Source organism: Salvelinus alpinus, chromosome 6 (assembly GCF_045679555.1).
Source record: "Salvelinus alpinus chromosome 6, SLU_Salpinus.1, whole genome shotgun sequence".
Classification (NCBI taxonomy): Eukaryota; Metazoa; Chordata; class Actinopteri; order Salmoniformes; family Salmonidae; genus Salvelinus; species Salvelinus alpinus.
In genome coordinates, this window is record NC_092091.1 from 43,567,114 (window position 1) to 43,591,555 (window position 24,442).

A 24,442-nucleotide genomic window follows, 5' to 3' on the forward strand; every position below is an offset into this window, starting at 1 on the left:
CAGGTGAATCCAGATGAAAGCTATGATCCCTTATTGATGTCACTTGTTAAATAGACTTCAATCAGTGTATACGAAGAGGAAGGTTTTTTAATCCTTGAGACAATTGGGACATGGATTGTGTGCCATTGAGGGTGAATGTGCAAGACAAAAGATGAAGTGCCTTTGAACGTGGGTATGGTAGTAAGTGCCAGGCGCACGGGTTTGAGTGTGTCAAGAACTGAAATGCCGCTGGGTTTTTCACGCTCAACAGTATCCAGTGTGTATCAACAATGTTCCACCACCCAAAGGACATCCAGCCAACTGTGGGAAGCATTGGAGTCAACATGGGCCAGCATCCCCTCGTACACACTACCCTGGCGTTACAAGCGTCATGCTCTACCAACTGAGCTACAAACAGTTTAAAAGCTGTGGCAAATCCAAATAATTCCTTTCAAGCCTATGGAGAATTTATTCACATTTACAAATGGCACAGTTCTAAGCAATGTTGTATCTTTACCATTTCATGCCAACCCGTGGCTATTTTATATAGACGGTTACCTACTGATCATAGCATGTTTGTGTTGGAGACTGATCTGAAAACCCGCAGCTGTGGCCTTGGACTGTTTCATGTAAATGTTGAAAATGGATCTTATTGTAATTCTGGCTTCTCAAACCAACACAGACATTTTAGATAATTATTGAGGCTTAGTTTTAGAAAATTGTGCCAGACTCTGATGTCTCTGTTTACAGAGCTGGCAGAGGTCGAGGTGTAGCCATATTCATAAAGAACATCTTGAAATTTGCTGTGTGTATTTCCACCTCTGTCCCCAAACGATTTGAATGTCTTGTCCTAAATGTGGGCCTTGGTAATAATTCCCAACTAACGTTAGTGAGAGTTTATCGCCCTCCCAATTGCTCTTAGCAAATTATCTGTCTTGCTCTAATTGCTAATCTGAATTATTAATATTGGGTGATCTTAACCTGGATTAGTTGATGCTGGTATCAGATGGACTGAAAGATATTTGTACTGAATAAACCAACCCGCCCCAACTTAAAACACCTTGAAAAATCTATTATTTTAGATATCATTCTGACAAACACCCTTTGTAAGTATACAGCCAATGGAATTTTTGCTAACGAGCTCTGTGACCCTTGTCCCATTGCCTGCATGTGACATATCAATCTACTTAAATAACGTTCACGCATTATTACAAAGATACATTTTAGAACTTTCACTTAACATTTCCTGTATGACCTGGACGTTGTATGATAGGGAGGGTGTGTCCTCTCTCTGATTCAGATCCTTAAATGTTTTATCTCTCTGTTTAACTCTGTTGCAGATAAGCATGCCCCATATACATGATTAAGGGTAAAGTACAGATCCAACCCATGGTTCATGTATGAATTGTCCCTCTTTCATAGGTGTTCTCTCTTTCATAGTTTCTGTACTGTAGCGGGGTATATGGCATGACCGGAAGTGCACACAAGGGGCTCAATTTTAACAACAAAGAAAAATAGAAACAATAATATTTATTTTATTACATTTTTACGTACAAAGTAATTTAGGCAACAGGGATCTTGATGCAGGAGGGGATTGGATATCTCTGCTGTAACCAAGAAGCTTGATCTTGACATCTAGCCACTTAGCTAGAAAGTTAGCAAACCAAATGCCAAGCTAGAGCTGAATTTAATTAGATTAGATTTCTTATTGTTATACTTACAGTTAGTTATAAGCAGTAGTGTAGCATGCACCCCCCAAAACAATATTAATTAATTATAGTGGTGGGAATCCAACAAAATGTCACGTAGGGCCCCCAAAAGTCTAGTGCCGGCTTTGTATGGATGTGGGTACGCTGACCCGCGAGCCACTGTGGCCCATCATGTTGAGTTCAGGTTTTGTGTGGCCCCCACCCCCATCAAGGGGCGGCAGGGTAGCCTAGTGGTTAGAGCGTTGGGCCAGTAACCGAAAGGTTACTGGCCCAACGATCGAATCCCCGAGCTGACAAGGTAAAAATCTGTCGTTCTGCCCCTGAACAAGGCAGTTAACCCACTGTTCCTAGTCCGTCATTGTAAATAAGAATTTGTTCTTAACTGACTTGCCTAGTTAAATAAAGGTAAAAAAAATAATTTTAAGTTACACATCCCTGCTCTAGAGGGAGTCCTTTATTCACCTCTAAACAGGTAGAAAATCCACAATAGCTGATTTGCTTGATAATTTATTACTGTAGCTTTCTGCCCCCCTCATTGTAGAACCATTTTTTTTATTTAACAATTGCTTCTGGTGCTATCCCTAAGATCTGGAAGGCGGCGCATACACTTAAATGATGTGTTAAATTGCTTAGATCATAAGAATCACTGTGCTGCCATATTTATAGCCGTATCCAAGGCCTGTGATACTGTCGACCATCCCCTACTCATTCAAAGGTTGTCTGAAATGAGCTTCGACCAATTGTCATCAAGTGGTTTGGAAACTGTCAGACAGGACACAATGTGCTTTCTGAACGTGTCAAGTTACCGCTGTATTACTAAAGGTGTCCCACAGGGGTCGTTTTTTATTAATTACAGTGCATTCGGAAGTATTCAGACCCCTTGACTTTTTACATATTTTGTTACGTTACAGCCTTATTCTAAAATGTATTATTTTTATTTATTTTTATCGAGTACACACAATACCCCTTAATGACAACGTGAAAACAGGTTTTTAGAATTTTTCACATTTATAAAAAATAATAAACGGATACCTTATTTACATAAGTATTAAGGCTCTTTGCTATGAGTCTTGAAATTGAGATCGGGTGCATCCTGTTTCCATTGATCATCCTTGAGATGTTTCTACAACGTGATTGGCATCCACCTGTGGTAAATTTAAATTGTTTGGACATGATTTGGAAAGGCGCACACACCTGTCTATATAAGGTCCCACCGTTGACAGTCCATGTCAGAGCAAAAACCAAGCCATGAGGTCGAAGGAATTATACTTAGAGCTCCGAGACAGGATTGTGTCGAGGCACAGATCTGGGGAAGGGTACCAAAAAATGTCTGCAGCATTGAAGGTCCCCAATAACACAGTGGCCTCCATCATTCTTAAATTGAAGAAATTTGGAACCACCAAGACTCTTCCTAGAGCTGGCTGCCCGGCCAAACTGAGCAATCAGGGGAGAATGGCCTTGATCAGGGTGGTGACCGAGAACCCGATGGTCACTCTGACAGAGCTCTAGAGTTCCAGTGTGGAGATGGAAGAACGTTTCAGAAAGACAACCATCTCTGCAGCACTCCACTAATAAGTCCTGTAAGTAGAGTGGTCAGATGGAAGCCACTCCTCAGTAAAAGGCACATGACAGCCAGCTTGGATTTTGCCAAAAGGCACCTAAAGGACTCTCAGACCATGAGAAACAAGATTCTCTGGTTTGAGGAAAAAGATTGAATAGCGTAAAGTATAGAGATGCTTGATGAAGGTTCACAACAACCCTAAGCACACAGCCAAGACAATGCAGGAGTGGCTTTGGGACATGTCTCTGAATGTCCTTGAGTGGCGAAGCCAGAGCCCGGACTTGAACCTGATTTGAACATCTGTGGCGTCATACCCAAGAAGACTCGAGGCTGTAATCGCTGCCAAAGGTGCTTCAATAAAGTACTGAGTAAAGGGTCTGAATACTTAAATAAATGAAATTTCCGTTTTCCAAAAATTTCTAAAAATATGTTTTTGCTTTGTCATTATGGGGTATTGTGTGTAGTATGATGAGGAAAAATAACAATTTAATCCATTATTAGACTAAGGCTGTAATGTAACAAAATGTGGGGTCAAGGGGTCTGAATACTTTCCGAATGCACTTATATATATAAATAATATTGGTCTATATGCAAGAACCTATAACATTCAGCTGTATGCAGATGATACTCTTATGTGCGCTATTGCTCCTGTTGCTGACCAGAATATGTTAGAACTACAATCTGATTTTGTTGCCTTGTTGATTTAAAATGGGTAATTAATGTGGGAAAAACTAAATGTGTCCTTGGTTTACACATTTATGCATTGACGATTTAAATAAAATATACGGATGAGCTAGTTTAAGAATTTGAGATTTCAAGTAGGCTTCTTTTTATAGAAATAGATCATGCCTCTCCTTAAACAGCAGGAAGCAGATTGCACAGTCAACTTTCCTGCCAGCTCTTGGTTATGGTGGCACCATTTATCAGAATGTAGCAGCCACTACTCTAAAACCCTTGGATGCAGTGTACCATAGTGCCCTTCGCTTTATCACAGGTGACAGGTTTAATACTCTCCATCCTTTATCACTGCGTCCTTTATCAAAAGGTCGGCTGGACCTCTCTAAATTCCTGTAGATCACTTCATTGTTCCCTTTTAGTTTACAAAGCTCTGCTGCAGGAGCTTCTAACATGTCTCACTTCTCTGTTAAAGTATATAAGAGGCACCAAACCCGCTCACAGGATTGGTTATCTCTAGGTAAATCAGCCTTTAGTTTTAACTAGAGGTCGACCGATTATGATTTTTCAACGCCGATACCGATTTATTGGAGGACCAAAAAAGCAGATGCTGATTTAAAAAAAAATATATATATATATATGTGGTCCCGTGTGGCTCAGTTGGTAGAGCATGGCGCTTGCAACGCCAGGGTTGTGGGTTCATTCCCCACGGGGGGACCAGGATGAATATGTATGAACTTTCCAATTTGTAAGTCGCTCTGGATAAGAGCGTCAGCTAAATGACTTAAATGTAAATATATATATATATATATATTTGTAATAATGACAATTACAACAATACTGAATGAACAATGAAGACTTATTTTAACTTAATATAATACATCAATAAAATCAATTTAGTCTCAAATAAATAATGAAACATGTTCAATTTGGTTTAAATAATGCAAAAACTAAGTGTTGGAGAAGAAAGTAAAAGTGCAATATGTGCCATGTAAAAAAGCTAACGTTTAAGTTCCTTGCTCAGAACATGTGAACATATGAAAGCTGGTGGTTCCTTTTAACATGAATCTTCAATATTCCCAGGTAAGAAGTTTTAGGTTGTAGGTATTATAGGACTATTTCTCTCTATACCATTTGTATTTCATATACCTTTGACTATTGGATGTTCTAATAGGTACTTCAGTATTGCGAAGAGCTGCTGGCAAAACGCACGAAAGTGCTGTTTGAATGAATGCTTACGAGCCTGCTGGTGCCTACCATCGCTCAGACTGCTCTATCAAGTCATAGACTTAATTATAATATAATAAACACACATAAATACGAGCCTTAGGTCATTAATATGGTCAAATCCGGAAACTATCATTTCGAAAACAAAACGTTTATTCTTTCAGTGAAATACGGAACCGTTCCGTATTTTATCTCACGGGTGGCATCCATAAGTCTAAATATTGCTGTTACATTGCACAACCTTCAATATTATGTCATAATTACGTAAAATTCTAGCAAATTAGTTCGGAACGAGCCAGGCGGCCCAAACTGTTGCATATACCCTGACTCTGCGTGCAATGAACGCAAGAGACGTGACACAATTTCCCTAGTTTAATATTTCCTGCTAACATGAATTTCTTTTAACAAAATATACAGGTTTAAAGAAATATACTTCTGTGTATTGATTTTAAGAAAGGCATTGATGTTTATGGTTCGGTACATTCGTGCAACGATTGTGCTTTTTTCGCAAATGCGCTTTTGTTAAATCATCCCCCGTTTGGCGAAGTTGGCTGTCTTTGTTAAGAAGAAATGGTCTTGACACAGTTCGCAACGTGCCAGGCGGCCCAAACTGCTGCATATACCCTGACTCTGAATTTTCCTAGTTAAAAGAAATTCATGTTAGCAGGTAATATTAACTAAATATGCCACATTTGTCAGAATAAAAGCCTGAAACAATGTCTAAAGACTGTTCACATCTACTGGAAGCCATAGGGAACGCAATCTGGGTCATGTCCCTTTATATGGTGGATAGGCTTTCAATGGAAAAACACCCATTTCAAAATAATGTCACTTCCTGGATGGATTTTCCTCAGGTTTTTGCCTGCCATATCAGTTCTGTTATACTCACAGACATTATTTTAACAGTTTTGGAAACTTTAGAGTGTTTTCTATCCAAATCTATAATTATATGCATATCATAGCTTCTGGGCCTGAGTAAAATGCAGTTTACTTTGGGCACGATTTTCATCCGGATGTGAAAATACTGCCCCCTAGCCCAAAGAGGTTAAAATAAATTAATGTTAGCAGGCAATATTAACTAAATATGCAGGTTTAAAAATATATACTTGTGTATTGATTTTAAGAAAGGTGTTGATGTTTATGGTTAGGTACACATTGGTGCAACGACAGTGCTTTCTTTCGCGAATGCGCTTGTTAAGTCACTCGTTTGGCGAAGTAGGCTGTGATTCAATGATAAATTAACAGGCACCGCATCGATTATATGCAACGCAGGACAAGCTAGATAAACTAGATCAACCATGTCTAGTTAACTAGTGATTATGTTAAGATTGATTGTTTTTTATAAGATACGGTTAATGCTAGCTAGCACCTTACCTTGGCTCCTTGCTGCACTCGCATAACAGGTAGTCAGCCTGCCACGCAGTCTCCTCGTGGAGTGCAATGTAATCGGCCATGATCGGTGAGAAAATTAATTAATTCCAATTAATTGGTCGACCTCTAGTTTTAATGCCCCACCCACGTTTGGAATCATTTACAATCCTCATTACGTCTTGAATCACTGGTGCCAATAGGGCCGCTTAGAACGCTGATAAAGAATGAATTCACTGAGTGTTTTGGTTGATTGTAATCATTTATTTGTGTTGTAATGTATCTAGGAGTATATTTTTGTTGATGCTGTTTAATTGCATTATAATGTTGATTTTTGATTTGTTTGTTCTCATTGCACCATTGAGAATGAGACACTTGTCTCAATTATAAATAGAAGTTAAATAAAAAAAATACAAGTTATAATTTAAATGGTATCAAAAAGCTGTATGCAACCTATTCCAGACTGCGCTTGAAACTTTGAATGGTTTTTCTATCTTAAACGGTGGAAGACTGGTTACGACCGGAATGTTTCCTGTCGAAGTCTATGGTCATTGAAACGCATTGGGATTTATGCAAATATGGTTGTAGTGTGAAAAGTGTATCTAAAAGCATTCTGACCAGTGCCAATCTGCAAATTTTAAAGTTATTTTGGTGTTGGTAGCTTTTACAGTTTTTACAGTTTTAGTGCTAGAGTTTCCAGCGCAATAATGATAATAATATTAACAGTTTCTAAAGTTGTGCTTTGCTTTCAGCAAGCACATCTAATTACTTACATCAGGCTTCTTCAAAGTCTCAGACAGTGGGCCTCTCGTCAGAGAAAATCAAGAAAAATATATTCAATTAATTTCTCAAATACAGTAGTTTCAATAAAACTGTTAGAGAACAACTTTTTATTTATGGACACTGTCCTGATTGAAGGCATTAATTCTGAGACTCCAGACAAAAGTAGCTTTTTATTTATCTGACTTTCCAGTCTTTATATTTAGCCTCACAATTAAGTGTTTTATCATTTTATTTTCAGGACAGCCAGGTCTACAAGCGGAACACAAAACAATTTGACATAAAAATTTACATTCATGAGTTTTATTGACAAATGTCAAATTATGTTTTTCCAAAGCAAAAACCTGATAATGAATTTATTTGTACAAAAATGTATACTTACAGATATTGTTTGCTCAGTGGTATGAACATGCAACTGACCTATTAAAAACGAAATCAATGAAAGTGCTTTCAGGATATCCAAGTAATTTATTGTTTAATCTGAAAATAGTATATTTTGGTTTCTGTTACAAAGTATGTCTGGCATTTTTAAAATGCCGCTGCCCCTTTAAGAGTTTGGTTGCTCAGTTGTGCCTAAACCATGCTACAAACTCTGGTTGTATATGCATTTTCTTTATGATGCCATGTGCACAACACTAGGAGTTGAGAAGTAAATGTGGTATCACTGGAAAGCTGGGACACCCCTCTTTTTAAATGTATCCATCAAATCTGCTTTAAAAGGTGTGTTTTCCCTGCGATGGTATTAGAGAAGAGAATACAGTTTGACTTTCCTTTCACGCCTCCACTAAAACTCTCTGGTGCCCCACACTTTGAAAACCTCTGACTTACATATAACTTCCAGTGAGAGAGCACCACTGCCATATCAGTCCATTAGGCTTAGATATTCGTTGAGGTGTAGAGCTCTGTGTGTGATGTTGTTTACCCTGTCTTGTTCTCTCCAGCCCAGCTGAAGATTGACATCTCGCCGGCCCCAGAGAACCCCCACTACTGCTTGACCCCTGACCTCCAGCAGGTCAAGCCCTACCCAGACAGCAGGGTCCGCCCCACCAGGGAGATACTGGAGTTCCCACCCAAGGACGTCTACGTACCAAACACCACCTACAGGTAATGAAACAATACCACTTACTGTACATTACCTAGCTAGCGTTACCCAACACCACCTACAGGTAATGAAACAATACCACTTACTGTACATTACCTAGCTAGCATTACCCAACACCACCTACAGGTAATGAAACAATACCACTTACTGTACATTACCTAGTTAGCATTACCCAACACCACATACAGGTAATGAAACAATACCACTTACTGTACATTACCTAGCTAGCATTACCCAACACCACCTACAGGTAATGAAACAATACCACTTACTGTACATTACCTAGCTAGCATTACCCAACACCACCTACAGGTAATGAAACAATACCACTTACTGTACATTACCTAGCTAGCATTACCCAACACCACCTACAGGTAATGAAACAATACCACTTACTGTACATTACCTAGCTAGCATTACCCAACACCACCTACAGGTAATGAAACAATACCACTTACTGTACATTACCTAGCTAGCATTACCCAACACCACCTACAGGTAATGAAACAATACCACTTACTGTACATTACCTAGCTAGCATTACCCAACACCACCTACAGGTAATGAAACAATACCACTTACTGTACATTACCTAGCTAGCATTACCCAACACCACCTACAGGTAATGAAACAATACCACTTACTGTACATTACCTAGCTAGCATTACCCAACACCACCTACAGGTAATGAAACAATACCACTTACTGTACCTTACCTAGCTAGCATTACCCAACACCACCTACAGGTAATGAAACAATACCACTTACTGTACATTACCTAGCTAGCATTACCCAACACCACCTACAGGTAATGAAACAATACCACTTACTGTACATTACCTAGCTAGCATTACCCAACACCACCTACAGGTAATGAAACAATACCACTTACTGTACATTACCTAGCTAGCGTTACCCAACACCACCTACAGGTAATGAAACAATACCACTTACAGTGCATTCGGAAAGTATTTATTTTCTACTTTTTTCCAGATTTTTCCCACACATACATTATAGCCTTATTCTAAAATGGATTAACAAAATGTTTTTGCTCGTTAATCTCCACACAATACCCCGTAATGACAAAGCAAAAACAGGTATTTAAAATGAAAAACAAACTTTATTTACATAATGAATACTTATGTAAATGTGATAAAAAAAATTTTTTTTATTAAATACATTTTGAAAATATTCTTTACCTATTTTTGCCTTGACATTTTGGTGTAGTGTGTCTGTGTGTAGATGAGTAAAAAACAGCAATTGAATCCATTTTAGAATACGGCTGTAACGTAACATATGTGGAAAAAGTGAAGGGGTCTGAATACTCTTCGAATGCACTGTACATTACTTAGCCTTACCCAACACCAGCTATGTGTAATGATACATTCTACCAACCAGCAGGCAACATAACAAGATGACATGCATGGATATTTATTTAACCTTTATTTTAGCAGGGAAATCCCATTGAGACCAAGGCCTCTTTTTCAAGAGAGCCCTGCATACAAATACAGCATTTTACAAATGCAATGCAATAAAAACATACAGTACTTACAAGCAATTAATGAAGAGCAATCACTTTCCTCAACAGTTCAACGGGACTTATAGAGTTTGCCATCCCTGTGATCGGGTCTGGTAAGTCTGTAGTTTAACAATGAAGTAAGGTACGGCGGAAGTTTGTGCTAGAGGGCTTGAATTTGTAATCCAATACCATCCTTAGACTTACAATCTAATACCATCAACAAGGCATTCCTGACACGTTGATGTCATTCCTAGTCGTCAAGGGGAATTTCTTCCTGTTTTTGAGACTGTGTATTTCCATCTAACTGTTCTGATCAAACACACTGGAGCCTGGAGGACACAGACGAACCAAACGGTCTTTCTCCCTTCCACTCTGTGTCTCGCTTTCATCTGAGCCATGGGGGTAACACTGCTGTAACAGAGCAGCACAACACACAACCTACAGGCCTTCCTGTTGATATTAAGCTTTCCTTCTAGCCATGGCGCATCAGGTTCAACATGTAACAGCACCCCATGTCCCGTGTGACTGCCAGATCGACTGACTAACTGCACACAGCCTTGTGTTGAGTGACCTTCTGAGCCCTGCTGCTATTTTAGTCAAGGTCAGAGAGTGAGGGGGAGAGGACTTTTATCAGACGCTGTATTGACATGGTGAGAGAGAAAGAGGGAGATGGAGGGAGAGAGGGCTCTTATCAGACACTGTGGTGGCATGGAGGGAATGAGAGAGAGAGGGAGAGAGAGAAAGAAAGAAAGAGCGAGAGGACCCTTATCACAGGTTGTGTTGACATGGCCACTTCAGCTGCCCTGAGGCCTTGTTTGTCTCCTGATAGCAGTCAGGGCCTTCCTAGATTGAGCTCCTGCCAGCTTTAGTAACTCTGCTTTAGTTGCTCTGCATACTTCCTGGTTAAGGAGATTGATGTGGTACAAACTATTACATTACTAGGAGGGATATATCATTAACTTTCAAAGTTCCAGAATGGTTTGGTAATGGCAGCCATTTTGGTCAGGGAGAAATCCAAACCATTCTAATTGGAATAAATGGCAGTAGAGGCATACTGTAGGTGATGCATTTCCTGCTTTTACGTATGCAGGAAAATAAAAGTAAAATGGGATATATCAGAAATCCTGTCATTAGGGATGCACGATATATCGGTGAACATATCGGAAATGGCCGATATTAGCTAAAAATGCCGGTATCAGGTTTTTATTTACAAGGAATCGGACAAAAATGTAATTTCGGTGCATCACTACATGTAATAGTTATTGTCAACCTAACATATCGTCATGGGATTCGTTCCACAAAAAGTTCCTTTTCCGTCCCATTGATATTTTAGTTGAAGGTGTGCACTAATATAGATTTTTATTTTATTAAATGAAGTGCGCTTTAATGTAGACCACATGGAGAATTCAATACGTTTGATTTTTAATATGAAAAAGGTTTGCCAAAGTGCAAAATATTATCTTCTAGGAAGCGTTCAACCCACTTACTCCCAAAAAATTTGGTTTTACCATCACTGTAATGCCCTAGTTATTTTGTTGCTTTGACAGTAATTTCTGAAGATTGTGATTTATTTAATGTGATTAGTGATTATTTTAGGTTCTACTCTTTTTGGCAATTTTCTGGGGTTTTGTGGTTGAAAACTGAGCCGCTCGAGCATTACACGTCATCCCTCTTACCCAAAGATAGACGGGTTATGAATGTTTTAGCAATGACTTTTTGTGATGCTTGCATTCAATTGCCACTCCCTGTTGCACACAACAAGCTTCCATTCCCCGTCACACAGGGATTTATGACTGATATAAGATTAAGTCGTCGACTTTAAATCGTCAACCCTGTTACTTTAAATAGGCACCTACTATAGTTACCTCCTGAGATGGGGAAATATGTCAACGGACCATGTCTCCATTTTTGTTTTCTTGGAAAGCTATGAGTGATAGTACAATACCAGTACTTTCATTTCCAACTTCCCTAAGTCCTATCATCAACTTATTTCAGTCCCTGTATGGCTGTGGATTGACTGCATTGTTTGTATGGAATGTTGTCGTGTTGGCAGTTTTTAATTTGAAGAACTACTGCAATCATTCCACTAAACCTGTCTGTTTAGCTAGCTAACAAACGCACAGTGCAGGTCATCTTCAAATGAATTGTCTTACACTATCTTATCACAGCACTGGCTGATCATGGCTGACCAACTCACCAACATTGCTTACCCTTTATACTGTCATAAGAAGGTTCATGTCCATTCTAGTATTCTAATTCCTAATTCTATGGTAGAAAACGCTGTGAGCTCTGAAGTTTATTTACCCGCTGTACATTTACATGTTGATTGGATAAGCGGTACAGTACATCTGGGTACAGTAGCAAATGCCATTTACTCACTGTAGGTTGAGTGTACTGTATATTGGCCTCTCACTTGCATAAGATGGTTAATGCAAATAATGTTTCAGGATTGTTGTCAGCATTGCGGGCTGATCAGACTCAACTGTTGCGTTTATAGGCCAGGGGTGTGATGACCTGTGGTTGGTGAAAGCGTTGCCTAAACCTGCTTCGATGGCATTAGATCATTAGCCCAGTTTGTTGGTTTTTCCTTGGCAAAGAATACAAAGGACAGCAGTATATTTGTTTTGAGTATGATGGTTTTATTTGTCATTATAAATATACAGTAGTTTACCAGAGTCTCTGATAAGGTGGAAGTAATCGTGCTGAGCAATTAGTGTTTTTTTGGAGGATTTCGATTTTGGTTCAAAAAAAACATTTTTACATTAAATGATTACCTTAAAATGATTTTAGAGCTTTTTAATAAATATTCCAAAGCCAAATATTGAGAACATTCAATTGCCAAAACATTCTAACAGTCTTATTACTTTTTATTCTATTTAATTTGTTAGCCATCTCATCTCTGCTCAGGCAGTAGCAGCCAGCCAGACAACCATCTGACATTCTCGCCAACGAGTTATCCTATTTAGCTGAGCTAGTAGCTAGCTGCCTATGCTGTATGAAAAAATCACTTTCAAGACTGCTAATTACCAAATACTACAACTGTCAATCGGGTAGAGCTACCTCTCAAACTGTCTCTATCCCTTTTGTCGGTTTTGTGTACATAACTCTCATGCATATGGCCGGGAGTAACATATGGAAGGCAGTACGGGCGCAATGGATTATGGGCATTGTAGTTAAATACCACTTATGCGCTGAACTAGGTTAAATATTATTCGATTGAAAAACTTTGTTTAGCATTTCAGTTCATTCTTGATCTGATTTCTCTCTTGCTTGTTTTTATTTCTCTAGAGGAACGGCGCGTTGAACTGACAAAAACAAAATGAAATGGAATTCAAGTAATTGAACCAACGTCGGTCAATTAGTTTAATAATGGGGGGGAAAACTCAATTTAATTTAATCGCTCAGCAATAATTAGTAAGAAACATAAAATATGTACAGTAAGTAGCAGCCGTTTTAAATGCAGCAGAAAGATAAGAGTTGGCAGGAGACGAGAGTCAATATGACCAATGTAAATGACCTGACATTAACTAACCTGGCAGCACATTTAATAGAACATCAAAATGGTTTTAAATACAGTATAAAGTTTTTAAAAAGATGGTGAAAACACTAAGCTCATATACATTTGAAGATCTATGCATCATGTTGATATTTTGTCTACTTACGTGTGAATATTTGGTACATTCAGCAACAGCCACCAAATGTGCAGAAACACAATATAGAGTGATCAATCAGTGGATAAGGACATGCCTGAGGATTATGCCTTTGTCACATGTAGTTCATTCATTTAACATAATGAGTAGTAACTTATCTAAAGCAGAGTGTTCTGTCGGTTACATAAATTGCTTAATTGAGAAGAAGAAAAAAATCACCCATTGAAGGTAGCCTAACTTCTCAGTGCTGGGATGTGTTGCAGACCAGGACAGACAGTGTTGAATCATCTGACATTCCATCCAAACCAAAACTTGGCTCTTATAAAACTGATTACCCCTCCCAGTTGTTACCCAACTCTATGTGTTTCTGGAAACAATTTGTGAGGTCATTGACCGGCTGACTGCTATTGCATCATTCTGACGAGTCAGCTTATTTTCTCTGTCATACAAATTTGTTGGCTGGCTGTTATTGGCGGCTGACATTTTTTCTACTGTCAACAACTGCTCTATCTTTTGCTACCATGCCAACAATGTGTAATGTGAGGGTGGGTAAGTGGAAGGTTACGGCGAGAGGGGGTGTATTTGTTGTTGTCATACCAACGAGGTATAATGTAGGTGGGGACGAGGTTATGGGGGGCTTGAGGTGAGGGGGGCGGGTGAGGCGGGTCGTATGGAGATCTTGGTGGTCTTGAGAGAGTATGAGGTCCCCATAGGTTTCCACTGGATTCCTTTCCTCCTCATGGAACGACCCTTTGACCTCAGCCACATGTACCTGCCGTTCAGGTTGGTGTCACCACAGGCATTGAACCACCAGCCACCTGCCAGAAATGGGTTAAATTATATAACAAGTCTAGAACCCATAGTCAATCTCTGCTGCCTGCTTGGAAATGTCTTTAACAGGTGTATGGTACCAGACAGTGCTGTGAACCTGTACCACGTGTGTAGTCAGTACCTGTAGTTGCATCAGGTGTGTGGTCTATACATACCTGTGTAGTTTTTGGCGCAGTTGGAGTCCTGGTGGTTGTCGTTGTCTCTGTCCTTGGTTGAGAACCTCATGCCACTGTGGTTGCCCATGGCGTCGGGCAGATCACCAGACAGGTGGGTGAGGTGGAGGGTGTAGTGGGCCTGGGGTCCCTCCAGGGTGAACTGGTACTCTACAGACCTCCTCTCCTCCTTCCAGTCCTCCAGCTCAATACGCAGGATAGATTCACCCTGACCAGCAAGGCTGTGGATCTTCCTCAGGCCCAGCCAGAACTCTCCTACAATAACACCGATAACACACACAAATGTCATTGATTGAATGGCCATAGAGCTACAACACACAGATAAAACACGCATTCTGTCAGAACTGTCCTATGATAACACAGAGAACAAACACATTCTGTTAGAACACTTCTATAGTAACACAGATCACACACAAATGTCAGAACTCTACTTTAACAGATCACAAACACATACAATGCCATCAAATGGCCATAAAGCTAGTTCAGATTCTATACTGTAGGCATAGCTACTTTGTTTTGTTCTGTATGCCATGGCCCATGACTCGTGTTAAATAGTTTGGGGCAAGATCTGACACTCAATACTATTTTCCCTAGCCCCTGGCTGCATACTGTAGTCATGGGTGTGATGACATAATTACGCTCGTAGCAGTGACGGAAACTGACACTGAACAATTTATAGCTTAAATTTGGACTTGTGGCATTGTTGGAATGCAGTAGGACTATATGCCTATGAGCTGGGGACCAAGCCTGGCTGAAGTTAAGTGCAGCTATTGCTTTGTCTAGTCAGACAATGGAGGAAGTCAACCTGTCAACGGGTGACTGATAAGCTAATTTACAATAACTGTTTCCTGTCCGCTGTTCCTTCAGGAAGTACTTAAGAGTGGTAATGTGTGGCTGTATTGGCTGTTTCCTGCTTTGAATGCCTACAGGCCTTTGTAGACTGGAATCAGGATATAAAGGCATAATCAGGTATGGGTGCTTGCAGTTGAGTTGAGCCATAAAGATATCATTCGTTTTTTTGGTTCTTTATGGATAGAGATGTATTGACTGTCTACTAGATCCCGACCGATATATTGGTTCAACGATATTATCGGCCGATATTAGTCCAACGATAACCAACGCACAATAAATAGGATGAAAAAAGGGAATCTAATGCTTATCTGAACACTTGCGGCCATTCTCATGTCATTATTGTCACAATGTATTTAATCAACATTTGAAACATAGAGATTGGACAATTGCTCATTTGGAGGGCAATTTATGAGAATTCAGTGAGGAAAATGACACTTTTTTTGTTTGTTTCCCCCGCAGTTAAACAGTATATCGGCAGATATATCGGTATCTGTACCTTTTCTCCCCCCAAAAATCGGAATCTGTATCGAACCCCAAAAAACCTATCGGTCGGGCTCTACTGTCCAAACCGCTGGCAAAATGTACTGATAGAAAGAAATAAGCCAAACTAACCTTCCAGATCCCCAAATCCGTTCTCGTACTTCTCCCATGCCTGGTCAAAATCCACAGACCCGTCCTCCCTGCTCTGGATGACTGTTGATCCTCCTTCTGTAGATGTGGGAGATGGGACATGTAGTCAATACATGGACAGAGAAACACAACAACAACAAAGTGCTGTTCCTTTCTCTAGACTGATTAGGGAAAGTCGTAGGAAGCACTTATTTCCTAGGATTGTCAGTCCTGAATTCATAGCTACGTGTGCTATGTTTTCATTGGTCTGAATCGTCTGTACATTGAGTCTGGAGCAGGATACTTGTTATTTGGTTGTACTGCAAGGACTTCTAATTGGTCAGCCACAGGCTAGTGTGTGGGGGGTTATAAATTACATCCTGTTGCTTTGTTCTGTGGAGAGAATCACTGAGGATGGGGGAGCATGAACATCTATCTACCTCCCCGCATGATTTGTTCTCTTTGGTGAATAAACCTATTTTCCTCCCCCTGATTTGCTTTGGGGTTTGTGTTTTTGAAGAGTAACATCAACTGCTAACGCTTGTATGTAGTGCAAGGAAATGGCTTGACACATTACTGTCACATAGTTGGTTGAGAATTTGAGACGGGATTGTGTCTTACCTGAGGTCAGTTCACAGTACACGTTGAAAGGCTCAGACTGGTTTGGCTTGACAGAGTACACCCCGCTGTTTCTCTCGCCTCTGTTGAACAGATCACTGCAGTCCATGGATAGGTCTGCGTCCGGACCAGTGGAGTTGCCTGTCAGGTATTCGAACATGTCTGGCGTCTCCGAGTTGGAATCAGCTGCTTTGTCAGTCGTGTCCTGGAAATTGTCAATGCTGATCTGGAATAGCAGGCAAAATAAAAAACGGTATGGTGTTGTCTGTCTCCTTAAATGTTTTTAGTGGCCTTTTATATACACTGATTGAACAGGGATGAATGAAATGGCCAGCAACAGAGATGTGTACCTTTTCCTCCAGAGTCTTGATCTTAGTTTTTTGGTGGTTGAGCTGATCGTGCTGCTCCCTCACAGCTTTCAGCAGGTCCGTGATGGCCCTCTCCTGAGTCTCAATCACATCCTGAAACAGACCAGTTAACACTGTCTAGTTAATGCTCACATTTAAAATACATTTCCCAATGGCATAACTTAAAATTGATATCGTTACTACTCATTAAAAAGGTATGTGTTCATTAATAACTTAAACTTCTCAATGAATTCAGCAAAATAACATTTGATGCAATATTCAGTAGGAATTGTATATGTTTAAATATGTTGAATATGTGTGCCAGAAACACTGAATCTTATTCTAGAACAAAGACATTTCACATTGAAACAAAATAAGTCATAAATCTCAGTACTGATTTAATATGAGTGAAGGTCAGCAGTGTACCTTGAGTGACTTGATCTCGTTGAGCTGCTCTGCGGGTATCATGCTCTCCGACAGTCCCTTCAGTTTCTCCTCCAGCCCTCCTACTTTACTCTGCAGCTGGCTCCTCTCTTGCAGGATACTGTTGATCTTGGAGTTGATCTCCAGTGACAGGTTCCGGATCTCCTCGTTGTTGGCCTTGAGGAATGTGGTGGTCTTCTTCAGCTCCTCTTCTTCCTCCTTTATCTCAGAGGTGACCACAGAGAGCTGGTAGAAAGAGCGGTCAAAGATGTTGAGTTTTTGAAAGATGTCGTTGATCTGGGCCTTGGTCTTGTGGACAAACTCCCTGAGGCTCTGACCCAGTTGGAGCAAGCCGTTGGCAAGGAGACGGACATCGTCCAGCATGGCAAAGCGGGACTTGGCCTCGGCTGGAGGCTGCGTCTGGGGCTGGAGTTGCGAGGTTACGGTGGGGTAGACCCTGGAGGTGTCCTGATGAGCTGCCTGAACTGTAGACACACCCAGCAGGAACAAGAGGCAGAAGAGCTTCATGGTCAAATCTCTCTCAGCAATCGTGGAATAGCAAGAAGTAGTCTCTCTCTCTGTTCTTCCTTCCGCTGCCCTACTTTCACTCTCCGTCTGTCTGTACACCTCTTACTCTCTCTCTTTCCCTCTACCTCTCTCTCTGTCACTCTGCTAGAAAGATGTGAGAGCAGCAGGCAGGCCTGTGTTATATACCCCAGTCCAGCAAGGGAAGGGTAGATTAGTTGATCATTAAGCCCTGTTATGTTTGAGCTACTGGGCCCCCTGAAATCCCCTCGGGGGCCCCCTCAACCCCCTCCCTTCATAAACAAACAAATCACTGCAGTGAGCGAATAGCAAATACATCCCTTTAGCATGACAGCTCGCCCCCCCCCCCCCCACCCGCTTAACCTCCCAAATCCCCCACCACACCCCACCCAGCCTCCATCTGCAGTGCCCTGCTTTAGCTGATCAGCAGAAAGCCCACAGTGTAAGGCCATCAGATGATGGCTCATTTGTCCCTATCAATCTCACCTTATAGCAGCCACACCTCACCGTGATTCATAATATGTCACACAATTGTTGTCTAAGGGTTTGATTTAACGTCCTGCTGAATCAGCCCAGCATCACTCTCTCAGGTCCCTCTCGCTGGGCATAGATGAGGTGTGCTGTAGGTACTGAGAGAGGCAGGTGGATGTCATCAATGCTATGGTATTTGCTGTAGTTTGCATTGGGGGAGAATAATGTCCTACATGTAGATGACTGTGAACTCATTTTGGTTTTGTTTGATCGTACTATTCTGATTTAATGTAGTCTAGTCTTTCTGATCTATCTAAAGATCTATTTTAATGAATCACTTTTAATAGGAATTCCTAGTCAGTGGTTTGTTCGTGGCTTGTCGTTTCATATCCACTATATCGTTACTGTAAAATTCCAAGCTTCCACTAATGATGATTATGAAGGCGGGCCTAAATTGTTGTTGCGTTCTGTTGCCACATTTGACTATTCTAGTTCTGCAATCTGACCGTGCTCTCTTTGTGAGCATCTTTTGTTGCTCCTACTTAGCCAAGATTATTTTAATTCTCCCAATAATCTGACTACTTTGAGATGTTGGTCAAACTGTCTCGACAGCATGTTTCAATGTGGTTCAGTGACTCTAAATCATGTTAGTCCTACTCTACTATATGTTTTATTGGGTGTACAGGTGGTTGGGTTGGGGCAGAGAGTTGGTGGGGCCTGAATTTTTTTAGCAACTTTTGGCCTTTTTTTAGGTTGTTTATCCAACTGAAAAGCGGTGGCTATACTTTATTTTGGGGTCCCCAAAAGTTTCAAATAAAACACCAATATGTAATGAGGAAAGAGTGATGGACAGCAACTTCCCTTCAACAGAGGCACATTGTGGGGAGGTAGTTAGTTAGTTAGTTTCTTTAGCATTTGTATCCTGTAAATGCATGACAAAACTCACCATGCCATTACAGACGCGGGTAACTCTAGTGCAGGGATGGGCAACTGGTGGCCCCCCTTTTCAAGGCCCTCGGATCAACACCCCCCCCCCCCCCCATTTTGAAATGTGTTTGTGCATCAGCAGTTTTTCTCTTATGTCAGTCACTGATAGTCAGTCAATTAGTCCATGCTAGCTAATTTATTTTAGATTACTAAGTTAGTTTAGCGGCCAGCTATCTAAACTTGTTATCATGGTCGAATTACAGGCCCCATTGATTTTGTTAGTCAGTCTCACTCAAATATCTTACTATAAACTAACATTTCTCTCCGTCCCATGGCAAAATGTGTAGTACTTGGACCCATGAGCAACTGCTGATGAGTTCAGATTTTTTGGTGGCTACCACCCCCAGCAAAGTTATTCATCCCTACTCTAGTGCATAGCAATGTTCATAGCAAATGCAGATACGCTGGCTATTTGTTCATACAGTACAGAGACTCTGGCTGCAATATGCCCTTAGTAAATATGGGTTTCTGAACAAACACCATTCCTACCTGATTCTGAGCTGTGCTTGCTTAGCTTAAAGCTGGCTACATGATTCCTTACTCCCTATATGTTCTCCTTCCTAAATCTGTGGGGAGCACAGACGGTACAATATTCACATTGGGACATGTAGTAGGCCTACAGTGGGAGGCGAGGGTTGACTGTGTGACTCCGAAACGGTGCTTACGCTCGGTTTGGTTATGCAGCTACTCTGAGTCAAATAATTGATTAACCTGAGATGAATCTGTTGAGGCTGAATGACCAATAGGAGAGAATTGGCCCCGTGCTGAAAAGGGAGCTGGATCTGGTCCATATGTGTAAGAATGGCTTTTTCCTGGGGGTTATTGCAATGCAATTACATCATTCTAAAATCAACATGAGTGCCTCAAAGAACAATCAGGCAGATCAAAAAAATCATCCAGCTCTTCACCTTCACGGAGACACGTGACCAGCTACTAGACAGGGAAAGGAGGAGGGAGGAACGAAGGGAGAGGAAATTAGATAGATAGATATAGCGTGAGTGAGGGAGATGAACCGAGAGAGAGAGAGGATGAGGGATTCCCACGGTTTCAGCCGTTTGTCGTCACAGCTGTGGTCCTAGGGGGACCTACCCTGCGGCGGAATCTACGTCAATGTGGTCAGGCCACTGCGCTGTGGCTGCCTCGGACGTTCTGTGGTCGTAACCCTGGGAACCCTAAAGCGTTTGTGTCCAGCTTGTTAACACTAGAAAAGCCTGGCCTCATTGTACCTCCCTTCGTGGCGATGACACGTCTTTTCAACATTCTAATCGTCTAATAAATAGATTAAATATATGCTATTGTAAAAAATAAAAAAATAAAATTGGTTGTGTTTATGAAGGTCTTAGGTAACATTAGAATACGAAAAATTGGTACCACCTTATTTGGATTGGATTGTAATGCATCTACAGATGGACTAACTATCTACTAACTAACTAACTAACTATCTACTAACCCTTGTCCTAACCCCAACCCTTATCCCAACTGTAAATTAACCCTTAACCTAACCTTAACCCTTACCCTTATTCTAAATCTAACCATAACTAAGCAAGCAGTTGGTTATATACAGATAGTTTATTGATAGTACAACCATCTGTATAGTATCTACAGATGGACTATCCAAATAAAGTGTGACTCCAAACAAAAAATATATATTTGATATAACGTAACATGTTCATTTGTTTGGTACTGTAGGCTATATGTAAAAACTAAAAACCACTAAAAACAGTTTCAAGTGTAAAATAAATGTTATTCGTGGAGTGTCTTTGTTACAACTATGAAACAAAAATAATTGATGTGGGAACAGAGTAAAAGCTTATTTTTATAATAACAAAACAAATATAAATACTCAAACCACCAAGACCCCCGGTCAAATCAAGAAAATATCAGTAGCCTTGTGAATAGTGAAAATCAGCACAAACGCAATAATGGCATTATACTTTATACCATGACTTAAAAAATGGCAGTAATACATTTCTAAATTGTTTGCATTTCTAGTGTTAACTGAAGCCCCGCTGCTTACTGCCTGTGGAGAAGAGAGGAGGACTTTTTTTTAAACGTCAACTTTTGGACCTATAGGCTACCACAGTATTGTCCAATTGCCACTATAGACACTTAAAGAAAAGTAAAATAACTGTCCAATTTACATATTTTTCATCGATGATGAACATTATACCTCTGACGGTATTGAACATGCGCAGTTGGCCATGGCATTATTGCACCTTCCCCCAGCAGTGGTGCAGTAAGGCAAATGTTGCCCCTGTGCCCCCCCCGCCCACCACCACTAAACTAGCCCAGCAGAGGATTTAGTTGCCGTGGATCCAGAGTGATTGACAGGACGAGCCTCCCTTTTCCACCAGGCAGTGGCCACAGAGGCCTACCCTGATGGCCTTGGTCACTCCAGTCACTGACCTATTGATAGTACTGTACAGGTGTTATATTCAGTACATTATGTGTAGGAGGTATGTAATGTCCTAAGGAAAATGGCGAGGACAATGTTGTGAAATTCACTCAGAGCTGTTGATACATACAGTATCAACAGTGCTGCTATGTCAGTTGAGTTCATGTGTTCCTGTTTGATGGAAGGTGGTTTGGTTTCACGATAGGAAAGGCGTGTCTATATATGTGTGTGTTCCAGGAACCTGCTGTATGTGAACCCACACAGCCTGAACTTCGCCAACCGTCAAGGCTCAGCCCGGAACATCACAGTGAAAGTGCAGTTCATGAACGGGGAGGACCCCAACAACGCAATGCCGGTAACAATGACACACACACGAGAATGCTTCTTAGCCCACCCAACCACAATAATTCTTCTTAGCTCACCCGCTCACACACATTCTTCTTAGCCCACCCTCCCACGAGAATTCTTCTTAGGGTTATTAGTGTATTTTGGTGCTTTACCAGGTACTGCTGCACAATCCTAGACTGATTTCTTGGAAATGGATTGTGAAGAATGGTGTTCAAGTATATTTGAGCTCTGTTACTAAACACATCATTTTAGAACATGCAGACAAACATAAGTCTAATGTCCACTGTATGTTGCCTCTCTTCCTCTGGTCCTCTGTAATTCAACCCCTGTATGCTGTTCTTCATCTAAGTTTCTTTCTCGTCTCTCTCTTCCCCCAGGTGATTTTTGGCAAGTCTAGCTGTGCAGACTACGCCAAAGAAGCATACACTGCTGTAGTGTATCATAACAGGTGAGGGACTCAGATCCAGCTCTCAGACAACTCACTGATGTTTACATTTTGTATGAAGTGTGCTTAGGCCCTTTCTTAAAAGAAATATACACAGTACCAGTCAAACGTTTGGACACCTACTCATTCAAGGGTTTTTCTTTATTTTTACTATTTGTACATTGTAGAATAATAGTGAAGACGTCAAAACTATGAATAACTCATATGGAATCATGTAGTAACCCCAAAAATTTTAAACAAATCAAAATATATTTGAGATTCTTCAGATAGCCACGCTTTGCCTTGATGACAGCTTTGCACACTCTTGGCATTCTCTCAACCAGCTTCATGAGGTAGTCACCTGGAATGCATTTCAATTAACAGGTGTGCCTTGTTAAAAGTGAATTTGTGGAATTTCTTTCCTTCTTAATGCGTTTGAGCCAATCAGTTGTGTTGTGACAAGGTAAGGGTGGTATACAGAAGATAGCCCTATTTGGTAAAAAAACCGAGTCCAAGAACAGCTCAAATAAGCAAAGAGAAACGACAGTCCATCATTACTTTAAGCCGGGAGTTCTTAAACTTTTTCAGCCTGGGACCCACATGAGAAATTCTGTGTTTTCCTGGGACCCAAGCTTAGGAAAATATGCAACTATACATAAATATCGGTGCATTTCATTGCCTTTATGCCTAAAACAAATGCAATATAGACAAAAACATAACAATGAAATTGAATATCCATATAAATATCTATTCATGTTTATTTCACCCCATTTAAAAACACTCCTACATATCTGTCTAGGATGGAACTGTTGCTGTTAAAATACAATACATTTTCATTCTGAACTGGAATAAACTGATCACATCACACAGATGAATAAAAGAACACACACACACAGGCTTTTTGATAGTTCAACCCTAAGTAACAGTACAGATGAAAAATTATCAGGCCTATTGTACATCTTACTGTAGAAATTATTGTTGAAAGAAAGTCTAGGTTGGAACTGTTGCTGTTCAGAATCAAAATATGTATTGTATTTTATCTGGAAAAAAACTGATTCTGGGTTCCGTTGTTGACAGTGCAACACGGAGGTCATGCTCAGCCTTAACTGTTTCTGTACTTGTTTTTTTAAGTATGTCAGAGTTGAGAACCCTGAGGTATGTGGTGCCAAACTGGATCAGAACATCTACTGCTTTCTCAGTCAGACAGGAGACCGCTTCCTGCTGTAGATGAGCAACCCAGAACTGTGTGTGTTTGCCTCAAAAAGCATCTTGCTTCAATCAGTTCATTCCGGTTCAGAATATAAATTATTACTTGTATTTTAACAGCAACAGTTTCAACCTAGATTTGTTTTCAACAATAATTTATACAGTAAGATGTACACTAGGCCTGATCATTTTTCATCTTCGTCTGTACTGTTACTAAGGGCTGTTAGCTTGTTTGGCTAATGTTAGCTATTATTTGTGTAGAAGGCCAGGGGATTGTTAGAAAGATAAACTCACATCTACTACTATGAGTTAGTAAGTACTCCTTTATTTCTGCTTATCACCACCTGTTTTAAAATGACAACAATGCCTTGCTAGCTGACTGACTTTTCCATTGTCGAAGCACTACTAAGCACTTCCCCGCACAAAACGCACTGTGGGCACTCCTCGTTATAAGTTTGTATGAAAGAGCGAGAAACTCAGCGCTGTATATGCGTTTCATGACAATTTGAGCTCAGTCAGAACTTGTGGCTAGCATGAGTCCATTTGACGACAGCGGTTAGTGATGGCGAGTGGGAATGACAAGTCAGTGTCTGACAGCGAATCATATGTTGCTGAACGACAGCGCTGCATCGTATGTCGCGG

General features: G+C 40.6%; 2 protein-coding genes across 12 annotated transcripts in view; one reads left to right on the top strand and one right to left on the bottom strand.

The window, feature by feature from the left end:
- The window catches only part of LOC139577555 (dedicator of cytokinesis protein 7-like), a 98,160-nt gene that overhangs the window by 26,892 nt on the left and 46,826 nt on the right, over window positions 1-24,442 (top strand). For all 11 annotated transcript variants that reach the window (XR_011675331.1, XR_011675332.1, XM_071404623.1 and 8 more), the window contains 3 exons: window positions 8,241-8,403; window positions 22,060-22,177; window positions 22,548-22,618. Coding sequence is in view for 9 of the 11 variants with exons in the window: in XM_071404623.1 (XP_071260724.1) it covers window positions 8,241-8,403; window positions 22,060-22,177; window positions 22,548-22,618 (352 nt within the window). In the remaining 2 variants the exon portion in view is untranslated. The remainder of the gene's footprint in view (window positions 1-8,240; window positions 8,404-22,059; window positions 22,178-22,547; window positions 22,619-24,442) is intronic.
- On the bottom strand, window positions 12,539-18,109 carry LOC139577556 (angiopoietin-related protein 3-like). Its single transcript, XM_071404625.1, has 6 exons — window positions 17,427-18,109; window positions 17,004-17,114; window positions 16,657-16,879; window positions 16,039-16,134; window positions 14,557-14,829; window positions 12,539-14,388 (listed from the first exon to the last, which is right to left on the bottom strand). Exons 1-6 carry the CDS (start codon window positions 17,949-17,951, stop codon window positions 14,198-14,200), a joined length of 1,419 nt encoding a protein of 472 aa, XP_071260726.1. The 5' UTR covers window positions 17,952-18,109; the 3' UTR covers window positions 12,539-14,197.